The sequence below is a fragment of the Orcinus orca genome, chromosome 3 (genome assembly GCF_937001465.1).
Source record: "Orcinus orca chromosome 3, mOrcOrc1.1, whole genome shotgun sequence".
Taxonomy (NCBI): Eukaryota; Metazoa; Chordata; class Mammalia; order Artiodactyla; family Delphinidae; genus Orcinus; species Orcinus orca.
Genome location: NC_064561.1, coordinates 27,340,541 through 27,358,537, shown reverse-complemented (window position 1 = coordinate 27,358,537; position 17,997 = coordinate 27,340,541). Strand labels below are relative to the sequence as shown.

The following is a 17,997-nucleotide window of genomic DNA, read 5'->3' as shown; positions in this document are numbered from 1 at the left end:
GATATTAAATGCCTAAGAAGGATCATCTCGTATAATCTGCATGATAAAACCCTCTGAGATAGGCTATAAATAGCCTCATTTTATAGAGAAGGAACTTCTTAACCTTGTTGGAAAGGTTCATAAGAGGAGATTATTCAGGAGCCAGATACAGAGCAGGTACTCGATAAATGTCAGTCTCTCTTCTTCCCTCTTCCAGAAATCGCTTTACCTGATATCACTGGTCAAGGAAGCTAAGCAGTATTCCCCTTCCTTGTTACTTTCTGCAGAGAAAATATGACATACCTCCCCTAGCAAATCGCTAATTCCTCACTAATAGCTTGGAGTAAGTCTCATACCCCTTAAATATTTAAAGAAGAATAGGAATCACACAACCTCTATTTTGGGCACCTTGGAGTAACTAGCCCCAGGAGCCATGCAGACCTTGTAGCTTTCTGGTTTCAAGACTGTTCAGAACAAAGAGGTTACTGAATAAGGTGGTCCATTTGCCTGAGCTAGAAAGTGCTCTGAGGTGTTAAAGCTAAGCATTTTCTTAAGTATCAATGTCTGGCTCTCATTTACTCTATGGTGCTGAGACGCCCCCATCTCCTGCCACCCCCCCCTTCCCAAGGCAATAAGAGGACACATTATGGCCTCAGAAAATGAGTCCAAAATACTGCACACATAGTGCTGAAGAAGTGCTGCTGTTGCTAATTATAGGCACCAGATGAAGGTCTGGAAATTTTTCAATAATAAATTAAAACAATTAAAAGGCAGAATTTTCAAAGCTCAATATGTAAATAACATTGTACCAAAATGAAACTCAAATGTGTAATGTCAGTTCAATGCCCTTGACTATAGCCAGTTTTAAGACAGCTGCTTAGATCATACAATTACAGAAACTTTTATTATTTTAGAAACACATTTCAAAGAGCAGCTGCAAAGAAATTTCCTTCCCCACCCACCCCTGCTGTCCCTTCCCCCTCCCTAGTCACAGATCTAGTTGTAAAATCTGAAGTTAGAAACTTTCTTTCCTGAGAGCAAAAGTCTGTCAGTGGATGCCTTTAACTTGGAATATACTGACCTAAGGATTCAGACACAAATGCTCAGGTCACAAAGTCCAACATTTTGTTATGCCAACAAAGTGGCACACACACCTACCTAAATGATGTCAGGATGAATCAATTCGGAAATCAGTGGGTGAATAATTAAAACTTCCTGGCAATAAATCGTACTGCAGGTGCTTCCTGCCTCTCTGGGCTTTTTTTTTTTTTAACTGACATCCTCAGAATACCCACCAGATGCTAGGCATATTATATACAATGTCTTTAATCTTCACAATATCCTATAAAGTATTATTATCATTCCCACACAGATAAGGAAACTGAGGATCCAAAAAGTGAGCTCACATAACCATTAGGGGCAGGGGCTGGGATTCAAATGGAGGGGCTGTCAAATCCAACACCCATCATCTTTCCACTCTGTCACACTGGATCTCTGGCCCTGCATCCAGCCTAAAGCCTACACTCTGGTTCTTCCACATCTCCCAAGACCTCTGATCTAATCTCTGTCACATTCACAGTCCATAATGGTTTATCATCCTTACTTGAGGATGAGACAAAAGAATAAACCATGGCCAGGAAGGTAAGTGTTTTTAAAATTCTTAATTGCTTAGACACCTCACCAAACAGATCACCAATGCTTATCGTCCTTCTTGAAGTACAATCTGTCTCTACTTCAAATGGTATAAATTTTCCCTTTAACAACAGTTCTTACAAACCACAAACTTAGCCTGCAGAAATTGACATTGCAGACTAAACATTTACCATGATTTTTAGAAAAGCATATCATAATTATCACTTTTTCCACTGAACCAAAAGGAGCCAGAGACCACAAACATTTTCCATTTTCCCTATACTGACAGGTATGATATTCACAGTAAGCATTAAAAAGTCAAAACTACAGACCGTTTTTATAGAATTAATGGTTTTCACAATCAAAAGAAGTCTTAAGTAGACTGTCAATTTCAACAAAGTAAAAATTCAAACTAAGGATCATCTACAGTAAAAGTTAAACACCAAACCAGGATAATGATTAGTAAGTTGTTCCACACATTATTAAATCTAAGTATGAACAAACACATGGACCTGTTTCTCCCCTAATGCTCTTAAGGCAAGATCTGTGCTAAGGAACTAATGCCAGATTTAATCCAAGTCTACTAGACACTAACTAACACAATCAACTTGGCCAGCTTGTCCCCAGCTATTAGATTCATATGTATGATATATACTGACATATGTATATATGTTCAGATCAAATCCTGTTAAAACAAATAGCATTTTAACAAAAATATTTCCATGTCCCAGCCAATGGTCCGTTCATTTCATGTAATACTCGATACCACAAAATTCCACTTTAACAGAGATATGGACAATGCCTTAAAATTCGCTGTAATGAAAACTGAATTGTATGCAATTATACTAACCATATTTATATACATAACACATGTTCATCTGTTCTGTCTCTTCTCCAATTCTGTACACTCCCCAAGAGAAGGGGCTGCCTCTGAACTATACTCTGCAAATCAAGAGAACTACAACAGTGCCACCTCGTGGATATTCTGTAAATACAAGTTGAATTCCCTGGTGCTCTAAAATGTTTGAGAGGCAAATTATAGGGAAAAAATAAAAATAAACCAAAACAACAGAAAGCAAACAGAATGGATTTGCCTCAAAAAATGGGAGCATAGCTTCATTTATTTAAAAGCACTTAAGAAGAACAAGTATAACTGTCAACTTTAAAAACTACCCTGTCTCTTCTTGGTGTGAAATGTAGCATGAGTCAGTAGAAAGTCTTGGATGAGGGGGGTTCTGAGTTCTGGGCTGCACATACAGAGGAGCTGCAGCACATGTGCACTCATCTTACTCAAATTCACCTATAATTCTCTCTCTCATGCAATTAGAAGCATAGCTCTTCTCTCCCACTCTCTCTCTTATAATTAAAAGTAAATGTTACTGAATTGGGGTGTAAACCATGTATACTTGAGGCCAGTTTAAGGCACTGTCCAGAGTAATCTTAACTGGAAGTGATTTCAGCTTTTGTACTAGCTTTTGCACCAACCCCCACCATCACCTGCAAAATCACAATAACCAAGATGTATGATCTTAGGCATTTCACCCAATTCTCTGATCCTTGGCTTCATAATCTACCCAATGAGAAACAGCACTAGGTGACGGCTAAGATCCCTTTCAGCAATTAAATACTATGATTCTAGAAAAAGAGGGTTCATGTTTTGCTTTTCTAGAAATACTAATTCAAGAAATGAGGAAAATAATGCTACATTTCAGCATAAAAAGAACAGTAGGGTCAAAATTTTCTAAGCTAACTCTCAAATATCCTTAAAACACTCCCTTTGTAGAAAGTAAACTTACAAGTTCTAGAAGAGGGATTAGGAATCAGAGGCTGGCATATCACTTTGCAGCCCCAGGTTTCAGGCCTGAGGCATGAACCCAGGTCCTGTCTACTGTGGAAATACTTAGACTATGGAGTTGTGATGCACTGTAAATCACAGACAGGCTAAGAGAGAAGCTACTCTTTGAGGAACCATCCAGAAGCTCTGAAAAAAGGGTAGGGCTGGTGGCAATGCTACTGGTTTATCCCTGGCTATTTCTAAGGCATACCCTGGCACAGCAGCTGTAACCTCCAGGTTACCCTGACCACGTTAGAGGAGAATGTTCTGGCCAACAGTCTCACATTCTCTTCAAGAGTGAAATCTCTCTATCTTACCTAGAAAACTTAAAATAAAAAATTTAAAAAAGAACACAGAGAGAAAAGAATTAACGAGTGACCAAAAATCAAAGAGGGGGACTTCCCTGGTGGCGCAGTGGTTAAGAATCCGCCTGCCAATGCAGGGTACACAGGTTCAGTCCCTGGTCTGGGAAGATCCCACATGCCATGGAGAAACTAAGCCCGTGTGCCATAATTACTGAGCCTGCGCTCTAGAGCCCGCGAACCACAACTGCTGAGCTCACGTGTCACAACTACTGAAGCCCACACGCCTAGAGCCTGTGCTCCGCAACAAGAGAAGCCACCGCAATGAGAAGCCCGTGCACCGCAATGAAGAGTAGCTCCCGCTCACCGCAACTAGAGACAGCCCACGCGCAGCAACAAAGACCCAACGCAGCCAAAAATAAATAAATAAATTTAAAAAAAAAATCAAAGGGGGATGAACAGGCAGAGCACAGCAGGTTTTTAGAGCAGTGAAACTGTTCTGTGTGACACTATAATGGTAGATACATGTCACTATACATTTGTCAAAAGCCACAGAATGTACAACACCAAGAGTGAACCTTGAAGTATGTACTTTGAGTGATAGTGATGTGTCAGTGTAGGTTCATGTATTGTAACAAATGTACCACTGTAGTGTAGGATGTTGATAGCAGGGAGGCTGTGCTGGGGGCTGTTGCGGGTGGGGGAGAGGATATGGAAACTGTACTTTCTGCCCAATTTTGCTGTGAACCTAAAACTGTTGTAAAAGTAGTCTTTTTTTTCTTTTAAACCAAAGTAAACTTAACTGGGGGGTGAGGAGGGAGAGAGAGAGAAAGAGAAAAGGGAGAGAAGAACACACTCATGCAGGGGTAGGATAGTGAGGGAGAGGATGCAGAAATAAGTTTTAAGAAATGTAGTAAGACATGCTATCAATTTCCCCAATACTTTTCTGCCATTCCCTAAGTGTCACTTCAGATATAAATGAACATCTTAAATTTGGGGACACTTCCCAAACACTGTGGGAAAAATTGTCCCATATTAAAAAAAAATACTTATAAAGGCAAAATGCAGATTCTATAGACACCACATCAAAATTAAAAGTACAGCATTAATTCACTAATGTAGCAACAGTATTGACCAATGATCAACACTAGTAATCACAGAAACTGCCTACAGTTCCTAGATAGATGCTAAATTATAACTGCTCTTCAAGTACCACATATTAAAGTACAGTATGTGTCCCAAAGAAATGCTGTCTCATGCTGTACTCATTCATTCATTTCACAAACACCTACTCGGCTCCGTCTAGGCTCTTGGGCTGGGCATTCTTCCACTTCTCAGCTTTTTAAAAGACAAGCATGGTTACCTGGTAAAGCGGTAATAAAGTCCCGCTGCAACATGGGCTTCAGGTAAGAGTTAATATGTCCATGCTGGTAATGACACATTCGTGAAATAAGGTGTTCCACAAATTCCACTTGATCTGATTCAGACCACTGGTCAAAATATTTAATACACAAGTCTTTTTCTTTTTGATAGTTTCCTTCTGATGGCCTCTTTCTGGAGACGATCACTGATGATGTTCCATTACTTATCTATTTTAGAAAAACAAAAAGGTAATTAGTTTGACAAGGAAAATAAATCTTAAGAGCATATCATCAGAAACATTTTTTTGCCCTGTGTATTTATTCTTAAAATGCCAGTTTTACCCTAAAGCCAAACTTATTCCTTTATTAATTAATTCAGGAAATAATTAAAAAAGCATTCAGGGCCCATGTACTCGAACTAGTCACTAAAGTAATGATAAAGTTAGAGTTCTATCTAAAGCTAAATGGTGTCTTAAATCATCATTCTCCAATGCTTATTCCAAAATCGTGCTGTTATCAGTTAACTAAGGTTGGAGAAGACCATCTTAGAAAAACTGTTCAACTTGGCAAAGTGGCAACTGATTGATTATTGATGGTTTGTTTTCCTTCCTCAAAGTTGGAAGGTAAAGCTATATTCATCTATGCAAATAGTTCTCACCCTTGTGCATGCATCAGAATAACAAAAGAGCTTGTTAACACACAGACTGCTGGGCCCACCGCGGAGGTTCTGATCCTACAGGTCTGGAGTAGAGCCTGAGCACTTCCAACAAGTCCCCAAGTGATGCTGATGCTGCTGGTCTAGAGACTGCACTTCAGGGACCTCACTCTGAAAACTACTGGTCTATGTGACGGAGAAATCAGAGAGCAATTCAATCTAAAAAGCTTCATTTTACCTAACAGTTTCAATCTCCTCCGTATTATTTCCAGGGCTGCTAACTGCTGACAAAATAGTTTACAGACTTTCACTCTCTCTTTCAATCACCTACTCAGAAAGTGACCCAAGGTAAACCACATATACCTGAAAAGTTCCTCATCTTATTTAGTTGGTTTACGGATATCCCAGACTCCTATACTAATAGTTGCATCTCTCATCAAATCTACATGGTCCTTGCATAAAATTAGTATACTTTTTAAAAACTGAAACTAGGGCTTCCCTGGTGGCACAGTGGTGGAGAATCCGCCTGCCAATGCAGGGGACACGGGTTCGAGCCCTGGTCTGGGAAGATCTCACATGCCGCGGAGCAACTAAGCCCGTGCGCCACAACTACTGAGCCTGCGCTCTAGAGTCTGTGAGCCACAACTACTGAGCTCACACGCCTAGAGCCTGTGCTCCGCAACAGGAGAAGCCACCGCAATGAGAAGCCTGCACACCGCAACAAAGAGTAGCCCCCGCTGACCACAACTAGAGAAAGCCCGCGCACAGCAACGAAGACCCAACACAGCCAAAAAAACAAAACAAACAAACAAAAACACTGAAACTACATGCACTGCATCTGGACAACAATATCCAAAAAAATCTAAATCCCTAGACTGAACCACAACTGCTACTGATATTATGAGGCTCAGTAATTTCCCTGTTTACAAACAAAAGAACCTCAATACTTTCGTCAAACATTTGCCAAGTCATCTGTCCATCACTATTCTGAATGCCCCTTCATGTGTAACACTAGAAGGAATAACATATAAGAGAATTTTGAAAACTGAAGAGTTGCATCACAAACATTCATTAATTCCATTAGGAGCTTATTTCAGAAGTCTTACATGGGAAGAATGAAGAGCTTTTTTTATCAGTATATCCCCAACTTAAAGTGAACTGAACCCATCCCAGAAAGAAGACATCCTTTGTAAATATCCAAAGGAGTCTTTGGCCTTCCTTGGTAAAATCTTAAAAATCCTTCATATCTGAAGTGAGTTCTTATGTCGACATTTAGAGGTATAAACCTGGAAGGCATTAATCTCCCACCTCACTTATCTTACCACTTCCTTGTCTGAGAACGTTTTTTCCCTTATAATTTGGGTGAGGGAGAGCTCACTGACACCGGGCACCACCAGGGGGCAGCATTGAACAGAGATTTTTGATGTTGCTTGTAGTAAAACATTCATATCAAACAGAACCAAAACATCAGCATTAAGAACAGTCAGACGAAGTAAACATTCTTTGCTGTGGTGAATATCAGCTAGCATAAGGAGCACCTTTGCTACTTCTAAGCATAAGGATGTTCACCATAATGTTATAATAAAATTCAGAAAAAACTACCCAGTTACAGGCAACTGGTTAAATGAATTATATAATACATCTACACAAAGTACTACAATGCAGCCATTAGAATTAGGTTTATAAACTAAGATTTTAATAACAAGAGAACATGTTTATGAAATAGTATTAGGGACAAAAGAATTTTATATAGCATATGATCACAATAATTTGTGTGAAGGGAAACACGCCAAGAAAAAGTAAAGAATATAAATGAAAATGTTAAAAGTGCCTAATCTTGAGAGAGAAAGCTACATATTTTTTCCTTCCCCTTTTCTTTCTATATTTTTTTCATAATACTTGCCAAAATAATTGCTTTCATAACAGGTTAAATATAATTATGGTAACAACTTGCATTTGTGTACTGCTTTATTGTTTATAAAATACTTTCACACACATTATCTCACTTGATAAGCAAAAGGGTTATTATTTCATTTACAGAAGGGTTCCTTTCCTAACCATCTAGCCCCCTTAGAGCATCGGTATACCATTAACTAGTTGACTGAAAGGCAGATGAAAAAAAAAAACAAAAAACTGAAAGCTAAAGTGTTAAGAACCACTGTGAATTGAAAAGCAATAGTAAATTAAGAGAATCCTGTTGCAAAATACCAGACGTGGAGGGAACAGCAGTCAGTCTGCACACAGTTCCCCCTAAAATAACAGTATGTGCCCAATTCTACAGCACATTTTCCATTTCTATTTCTAACCACCCGCTTGGCCTAGAAAGATCTTCCTGGAATTGCACTGCTTTGTTTCTTTTCATCATAAATTTGTTGGGGACACTTTATTCTTGCTAACTCCTTTGATTCAAAACAAGTGAACCCAGAGAACTTTTTTTTATCATTATTCTCTTCAGATTTAGATTTGTTTTGCCTTTATTTGTATCTTCATGAAGGGAAAAATTATGTGTACCATAATGGTCGATGAAAACACGAAATCATGAAACTTTATATGCTCTCCATCCTGCGCCTTACAAAAAAACTGGGGGATTGGAAGGAAAACTGGAAAACTAAAATAGAGCTAGGAGAGAAGGAAACTGAATTTAAAAGGAAAAGGCAAACAAATAGGAAATGGGGGAGAAGGGTGACGGTTGGGAGAAAAGGTCGGTGCATACACTGGTATGCGGCATGGTGCCATTCTGGTGACAAAGGACACCACCACTGTCCATCTTTGGCTTAGACAGTGGCCCCAGAGACGGAATATTTTGGGCTGCAGCCAACTTCAGAATCTTGGTGAGAATTCCTAAATTCTTTACTATTCATAATGACACTTCCCTAAGGAACAGAAGATAAATTAGGGTGAATTCTTTTTTTTTTCCTTATGTGGACCATTTTAAAAGTCTTCATTGAATTAGTTACAATATTGCTTCTGTTTTATGTCTTGGTTTTTTGGCCCTGAGGCATGTGGGCTCTTAGTTCCCCAACCAGGGATCGAACCCCCACCCCCTGCATTGGAAGGTGAAGTCTTAACCACTGGACCGCCAGGGAAGTCCCAGGGTGGATCCTGAAACTAGCAGAATTGCACAAAAGAAAACAAAAGTACTTGGCTCTTAGTTTCACTGAGGACAGGAGCTGAGGGAGCATCTTATCTACAGTAAGTCAATTGCTATCTTATCTGTGCGCCGTCATTCCTACCTGCCAAAGAGTATTTTTCTTTGGGGACTCATCTTCATTTTGATCCTCCATAACTGAAGTGTTCTAAGGGGGGAAAAACAGGTTATTTGAATTATGCCGAGTTTTGCAAATTCTAAATAACTACACCAAAATATAGTTTTGAAAACCCAAACTGGAGTGTACCAACACCAACCCAAGAGCTGTTTGGCTTGTGGCTAACACATGCCATTTTGGGTCAACAGGGGTGTTTTCATCTTTGATCAATCATTAGTTAGTGGTTGGACAAAAGTAAGCATAAAGTCTTTATGAAGGTTGGGTGTACTTAGAAAACAGGCTAAATTATGGGAGTGGGGCTGAAGCTCTACCTCAATCATCCCCGTTATTCTTTTAACCTGAAGAAAGAAGGCCCAGAGACCCACTAAGTTCCTGATGATTACACAAAACATTTACTAGAATGTCTGCTACTCAGTAGCCCACCCCAGCCATCAGCAATTAGAAGTGACAAAGCCCTGGAAGCCCCCCTGCCTTTCTCTTTCCTCCCTTGATGGCCTTGTTTTTCTGGAATGGCTTTGCAATCTCCCCTAGCAAGCATGGTGGGTGCCCCAACCTTTTCCCTTAAGAGGAGGATGCTGTTAGCCAGCAACAATCTGGCTTGCCTTGGGAATGCATTAGCTTTTGATTTTTGTGTTTACTGCACAAAGAGGCACTGTGTATTCTTTCTGGTGACCTAGTCGCTCAATAGATGCCCATTAACTGGAGATTATACATGATTGGATTTTCCCTTTTGAAGCTCCTACCTAATAGCTAAATGGAAACTTAATGAGAAGGGGAAGTGGGAGAGTTGTGTTCTGAAAGGAATAACAACTCGTTTATGGATAGCAGTCTCTCTAAGATTCCTTCCCAAGCCTAAAATTCCAAGATTGGGGTACAAAATTTAAACTATAACATTTGTCCTGTAGTATTAGTCGAAAAGATCCTATAGATCTATTTATCAGTGTTTACAAGAGCTTGTTTACTGCCTATAGGAAATAAGCCTACCTCTCAAATTTTCCCTGTTTTTCCTTTATGTTCGTCAAGTTGTAAAATGTTTGGGCACATACAGTATTTCCAAACACTCCATTTGAAAATACCCAACGTAGGTGGTGGCAGAAGAATCACCACTGGACACCAGTGCTCTGAGGTCTCACAGCAGGCTCTGATAAGAGATGTAGAATGAGGGCTTCCCTAGTGGCACAGTGGTTAAGAATCTGCCTGCCAATGCAGGGGACACGGGTTCGAGCCCTGGTCCAGGAAGGTCCCACATGCCGCGGAGCAACTAAGCCCGTGCGCCGCAACTACTGAGCCTGCGCTCTAGAGCCTGCGAGCCACAACTACTGAAGCCCACGCACCTAGAGCCTGTGCTCCACAACTAGAGAAGCCACCGCAATGAGAAGCCTGCACACCGCAACAAAGAGTAGCCCCTGCTCTCAGCAACTAGAGAAAAAACCCGCGTACAGTAGCAAAGACCCAAGGCAGCCAAAAATTAAGTAAATGAATAAAATAAAATTAAAAAAAAAAAGAGATGTAGAATGATGTAGTAGAAAAGCCAAAGGCTTTGAAACCAAAGAGAGAAGTTGGAATCCAGATTTGGTCACTCACTCTGTGTGTGTGTGTGTGTGTGTGTGTGCACGCGCGCGTGAGAGAGAGAGAGAGAGGGAGAGAGAGAGAGAGGGAGAGAGAGGGAGAGGGAGAGAGAGGGAGAGGGAGAGGGAGAGAGAGGGAGAGGGAGAGAGAGACAGAGAGATCCTGAGCAAGTTGTTCTACCCATGGACAAATACAAACCACACAAAGTTGTGGGGATTGAGACTACCAGCACAGTGCTTGGTGTATAGTGGGTATTCATAAACTCTGTTTATGCCCTGCTTTGAAGATACTACTTTCCCCCAAGTGTTATCTATTCTCATGCTTTTCTAACTTCAGACTTTGACAGAAAGGCTCCAGATGGTTGCCTAATAGGGAAAACCCACTGGCTTCCTTGATAAAACCTTATAAGCCGCATAACACCGAGGTCTGCGATGGGGAAGGGGGGCAGGAGGGCAGGGCTCCATATGTTAAAGTCAACCATGAGCCAGAGAGGAAGGAAGTGTGTCCAAGTGTCCAAAGCAGGTCTAAAGCGGTGGCAGCAATAAATGATCCTGAATGGGAAAGGGGGGATGAAGAATAGGTAAACACAAGTAGTACTCCTCCCTCAAATTTTCCTTTTACTGCTATCTTGAAGGACTTAGGGATTAATAAAGCTGACAGTTTCCTTAGGGGAATGAACAAAGTGGGAACAGTGACTCAGTATATCACCTGGATCTGACTGGTAGTTACAAAGGCATCCTTGCAATATCACAATGTCCTGGGTTCTGAGAGAGTGGCAAGAAGAAAGAATGGCTGGGAACATGGAGGTGAGCGTGCCAAATGGAAGAGAGATGGGAAGTAAGTTCCCGCTCCCTCGTCTCCAGGCAGCCCAGGAAATGTGTGAAGGAGGTATATGTGCAAAGGGGTTTGAACTCCAAAGTTTTAAAACACAGGAGTCTGAATCCACCAGAGCTATTCTGACGTAACCTACCTCAATACTTTCCTCACTCAGGGAGGAAACATAAAAACGTCAGAAGTTCCTGCGGACTACACAAGAAACAACCGTCTTTCCAGTAAGAAAATTTAATTCTTCCTTTCATTCCAAAACAGAGAAATGGTGTTTATTTACATAGCTGAAAAGAAAACAACCCCTCTGATAAAAATAGCAACTATTCTCTTAAGGCTTGATGAAAGTGGATAAAGACATACAATTTAGTAAAACTGTATTTAATAGAGCCCTGTGGGGGCTGGAATACATTTTTTTTTCAATTTCTCTTATAAAGCCTTCAGGAAAAGATGCCAAAGGGAAAAAGCTGCCCTCGAGCTACACTGATCAGAGGATCATTTCCAAAGAGTAATCCAGGTGACACAAGAGATGCTCAGAGGAAAAAGGGTCCTGGGGTCTAATTAAGTTTGACAAATGCTGCATGTTCACGTGTGTGCTCTCCCCCGCCGCCCTTCTTCCTTTCCTACACAAACACACCCCACAATGCACTTCGTAAAGATACTAAAGGCTCTGACATCTCATAATTTTAAAAATCAGGTTAGATTAGTTTAACAGCTATCCCTAATTTGTTGGGTATGGCCACCCCCCTTCTACACTCTCTCAATAAGAGCTCAGCACACTGGCAAACAGTGGACTAGGGCAGTAGCATGGCACGATTCCTTCCTCCTCCCACTTCACTACATGAATACTGCTGAGAGACAAAGGAAATGCCCACTTTTGGTAAACACAATATATACCTCTCCTATTCCTCATTATCTTATGTGGGGATAAGAATGGGTGGCAAGCATCAAAAATTCTAAGAGCCACAGGTTTTTATTTTTAGTCACTTTGACTGGGCTTCCCTGGTGGTGCAGTGCTTGAGAACCCACCTGCCAATGCAGGGGACACGGGTTTGAGCCCTGGTCTGGGAAGATCCCACATGTCGTGGTACAACTAAGCCCGTGCACCACAACTAGTGAGCCTGCGCTCTAGAGCCCGTGAGCCACAACTACTGAAGCCCACAGTCCACAACTACTAAGGCCCGTGCACCTAGAGCCCCGTGCTCCACAACAAAAGAAGCCACTGCAATGAGAAGCCCATGCATCACAATGAAGAGTAGCCCCCGCTGGCCCCAACTAGAGAAAAGCCTGCACACAGCAACGAAGACCCAGCGCAGCCAAAAATAAATAAATAAATAATCATTTTGACTTTTATTCCTTAAAGGTTTAATAGACAAAAGGTCACAAGTTCAAGGGAGAGGTAAGAAAAAACAATGAGTCTTCCTTCCAGGAGAAAAGGAAGGTGGTTTCCTACATCCAAGCTCTCAGATGAAACCATGAGGTAAGCCAATCTGAGAGGTGAGATCCTCTTTTAAGTCTCCAACACTTCTGGGAAAGGAAAGTTCTTTGAAATACCAACCTGGCTTAATCACTTCCTACCCTTCTCATCATCATCTGTTTCATCCTACACCTACATCACATGCAAACAAACAAAAAACGCAGACCTTCCTACTACCAATGGAAGATACAGTCTAGGAAGCAGCAGCTAGACTCTAGGGCAGATCAACCTTAGTACTAGTGACATTTGGGGCCAGATTAATTCCGTGGTGCGGGGGCGGGGGAAGCGTGGCTGTCCTGTACAACGTAGGATGTCACGCAGCATCCCTGGCTTTTCCCTGCTAGTTGCCAGTAGCAACCCCCTCCCCTGCCCTAACTGTGATAACCAAAAATGTCTCCAGATTGCCAAATGTCAGGGGTGGGGATTGGGGGCTCGGGGCAACAAAACTGCCCCCTCCACTTGAGAGCCACTGCTCTAGGGGTGTGAGCTCCTAAACTCGCTTCCTTAGGAAAATATACTAAAAATCACCACCATCTCAGACCTGGCCTTTCTTTCTCTTCAGGCTTCTTTTCCTTTAACCCCTGTGACAGTATGTGATTTCTTCAAATATAGCCTGACCGTACCATGGTCAAGTAATTCATAGAGTACATAGTTATCTCAATTCTGGGGTAAATCCTGCTTGCCATTTAATGCCTATCCAGGAAAACTTGATATAAGGAGTTCTTTACTAGAGATCCATGGGCTTGGGGGTGTGAATGAGGGTGATAAATATCATGAAGTCATATACAAAAGTTAGTGTGTATACAGTCCTCCAGAAAGAAGATCCAGAGCTTTCATTAGATCTCAAAGGTGTCCCAAATGTAATAAAATAGCAAAGCATGTCTGACCAAATAGGTGGCCAGGGTGGATGGAGCCTAGGTATACGTGTTTTGCTTTGCTTTAATTTAAAGTTCTCCAGGTAATTTTTATGTATGTGTCTGCTTTAAAATCACTGCTATGGCAAAATGATGTGGTCCATGTAGTACCACCATCCTAAGGAAACTGCACTGATACCGTCATGACAGACTCCATCCCAATATGTGATATTTCAGAACTACCAAATACCATGAGAATCTAATGCCTGTTCCTTCTCTTATAAAGCCTTCAGGAGAAGATGCCGAAGGGAAAATGATGCTCTCAAGCTACACTGATCAGAGGATAATTTCCAAAGAGTATTCCAGGTAACACAAGAGATGTTCAGAGAAAAAAGCGTTCTGAGGTCTGAGTTTGACAAATGTGGTGCACTGCATGAGTGTTCCCCCAACTCCACTCCCAGAGGTTATGATATACTTCACTAAGATACTAAAGGCTCTGTAACATCTCATAATTTAAAAATCAGGCTAGGTTAGTTTAACCTAGCTTTCCCAAGTTTGTTGGAAATGGCCACCCCCCTTTCACATTCTCTTAATAAGAGCTCAGCACATATTGGCAAACACAGGACTAGGGCAATAGCATGGCATGATTCCTTCCTCCTCCCAATTCACTGGACAAATACTTTGCGGGGGGGCGGTGGGCAGGGAGGGCCAAGGAAATGCCCACTTTGGTAAACACAATATATTCCTCTCCTATTTCCCATCATCTTTCCCAGTCTGTTATATGGGGTTAGTTTGTATAAAAGCACAGCAGGCTCTAAGCAGTGATATATCTTTGCCAGTAGGTGCCACCAACTAACACAGAATATATTTCACTTGGAAAATTCCCTACTTTAAGAGTTATGTAAGAGGAATCAATTTCCTACTTTAAAAATCCTACAAATTCTGCATTTTGGCTTTCATGATGAGAAATGCTTATACAATGTAAGGTTTTCATATCAAAAACATCTTTACTCCTGAGAGGAAGCAAAAACAAAAACAAAAACCTTACAAAGGATCTAGAAAACATGCGGGCATTTTGCTCTTTTCTCTTGCGTTTTTAAATGTTTGTATTTAAGAAATTAAGGATAGGGCTTCCCTGGTGGCGCAGTGGTTGAGAGTCCGCCTGCCGATGCAGGGGACGCGGGAGAGGCCACAACAGTGAGAGGCCCGCGTACCGCAAAAAGAAAAAAAAAGAAATTAAGGATAACAGATACATTGTGCAAAATGTTATTAGATAACTTTAGTCTCTGTACTAGGCTTGTTTCACATATTGTCTTTTTCTTAGCATTTAAAAAAATTTATTTTATTGAAGTACAGTTGACTTACAATGTTGTGTTAATTTCTGCTGTACAGCAAAGTGATTCAGTTATATATATATGCATTCTTTTTCATATTCTTTTCCATTATGATTTATCACAGGATATTGAATAGAGTTCCCTGTGCTATACAGTAGGCACACATTGTCTTTTAATCTTCAAAAAAAATATGTAAGTAGACATTCCAATTTTACAGAAGAAATTGAGGACCAGAGAAATAAGTAACTGGATCAGATCTAGGTCTGTTCTACTCAGAAATCAATGTACTTTCTATACAGAAAAATACAGCTCAGGTGTTTTCCAACTGCTGGTTGTAGCCTATGAAATCATTTAATGGGCTGTAACCAGCACTTTTTAAATAAAAAGCAAAATTGAATCCGGGCATTCCCCTGCCCACAAGGGTAATAAGCATAACAAAAAACACATAGAAAGGCTAAAAGCAATAAGCAAAACATAACAGGAAAATTCAAATTAAAAGGAAAGCAAAAGTCATTATTGCAAGGAGAGCAATATTCAAGTCAAACCACTGAATAACATAAAGAGCTTTAAAACTCTCTAAAAAGCAAAAATCTATAAAGAGGATAATGTGTGCTTTTATATACTGAATAAAATTCCACAAAGTACAAAAAGTTAGAAATATTTAAAAAATTTTTTAAGCACCTTTTCATCTTCGACAGATCAAGCAGACCAACCAACAAACAACACTTAAGATTTTCCACGGAACGTTAAAAACAACAACAACAACAAAAAACTGATAGAGAATCCTAGGCCACAAAAGAAATCTCAAATACGGTTAGAAAGCAGGAAGAGATTACACATTTGAGAGTAGGCCAAGCAGAAAAGTCTAGATTTAGTTTGCTAATTATTACTTGCATAAATTCCAAAGGTAAATACACAGAACAATGACTGGCACAGGCAAACCAAACACCTTTGAGTTGTTATTGTTAATGCCAGCTTGGCCCCTAATCTAGCCTACAATTCTTCCCCCTTAAACCTAAATCTTACCAACACGTTGTTGGGAAATGAGATCAATGGAAAGCCAGAAGCATTCATTTGGAAAAAGAAGAGACAAGCTTGTCCAAAAAAGCAGCCCCTATCTCTCATACCACTCTTGCAACTCAGAAGGAAGAAAGCCATGAATAAATACATCTACACATACATGACTTTTTAATACAATGACTCCAGCCACCAGTAAGCACAACTTAATCAGAAACCTTCCACTCCTCCACACAAACACTAAAATGTAGAAACAAACTAGCTGTTTTCTTTCTACAATAAAACTAAAAAGTAATAAAAAATTTTAAATCCATTGGGAGTTTGACTGAAATCACTGCTACATGCCATTTCCAATGTAGTAAGTTTCCTTCCAACTTACCTAACCTGTAGTTCCACTCAAATTTTTAACAAGTATTTGGCTGCTATTAACATTACATGACAAGATTATACTAAGGTATCTGGAAGAATAAATATAGGAGAGTTTTTCTTCCTTTCCTCACTACCAATTATTTTTTTAAAAGAGGGAAATGCTTATGTTATTAGATATTAAAATTTTTCTTAAAAGCTATAATAATTAGTGTGGTACTAACAAAGCAAGACCAATGAAACAAAACAGGAAGTCGAGAAACAGATTCATTTACACTTACAATTTGTGTATGATGAAGTCAGAACTTCAAATAGGGGAGAAAGGGATCATTTAAGAAAGAGGATTAAAAATAAAAGTTAAATGCTACCTCATGTCACATACCAATATATACTATGGATAAAAAGAATCAAGTGTGAAAAACTCTAAAACCATAAAATGACTAAAAGCAGCTACCAAACAGAAATAAAATTTACATTTGGCTAAAAAATTTTCTTAGCTCAGGAATGTTCATAATCAAATTTTAAAGACAAATACATTGGGGGAAATATTCTGACATATGGTAAATAACTTACCATATAAAGATCTCTTATAAATTACTTAGGAAACCAAAATTAATACTTTAATAGGCAAATAAGCAGAGTAACTACCAATACTGCAAAACAAGAAATTTAAATGGCTGTCAAAAATGAACATGTACATAACAAAGAAAGATGTAATTTTTCACCTATCAAATTAGTAACTTTAATTTTTATATACTTTATAGGAACTGGGCTCTTTGGTAGGATTATAAATTGTTACCTTTCAGAGAATATTTATCAACATTACTACATAACACTGGATATAATTTAACGTATAGCAATTTATCCTAAGGAATTGTAGACCTACACAAAATTGTAGCTACAACTATTTATAACACAGAAAAATAGAAAACAATGTAAATGTCTAACAAGAGGGTTCTGACATCATTTAAGTATATGATACAACAGGAGAAAATTTCTTTTAAAAAACTTTTCTACTGAAGCATAATACATATACATTACATACATAAATACATATATACACATATACACACACATATATTACACACACATAAACACATATACTCATGTATATAAGGTCTAGATGTAAATTTTATTTCTTACTGTAAAAACACTGAAAACCCCTGGTTAAGGTATTAGAGTACAATGAATCCCATACTGCAAAACTTACCACCTTTTCAGTTTTCTTTCAGTTCTCCTAATTATATCAAACTATATTTGCATATCTCTCTAATACCTCCAACTGTCTGTTCTTAACAAAAAGAGCTGGTCTCCTGTTCAGTTTACTGTAACAAACAGTATCTGGCTAGAATTTCATTATAGGTTTTGTTTTTAACGGTATTTATTTTTACAGTAACCTATCTCAGTAAGTTGCCATTATTTCATGGCAACTTACAGTGATGCATAAGTTGCAGTGACGCATAGTTCCCTTTTCTGATTTTTCAAAGAAAGCAGATTTTAAAAATATGTGAAGTAGAACAAAAGAA

At 39.5% G+C, this 17,997-nt stretch overlaps 1 protein-coding gene across 8 annotated transcripts in view; it reads right to left on the bottom strand.

Moving 5' to 3' along the window:
* The window catches only part of FBXW11 (F-box and WD repeat domain containing 11), a 132,556-nt gene that overhangs the window by 36,466 nt on the left and 78,093 nt on the right, over positions 1-17,997 (bottom strand). For 5 of the 8 annotated variants that reach the window (XM_033432071.2, XM_033432069.2, XM_033432072.2 and 2 more), the window contains 2 exons: positions 8,997-9,059; positions 5,111-5,336 (listed from right to left, as the gene is read on the bottom strand). In XM_033432071.2, the coding sequence (XP_033287962.1) occupies positions 5,111-5,336; positions 8,997-9,059 (289 nt within the window). The remainder of the gene's footprint in view (positions 1-5,110; positions 5,337-8,996; positions 9,060-17,997) is intronic. The other 3 variants (XM_049708097.1, XM_012533834.3, XM_033432075.2) reach the window with 1 other exon arrangement.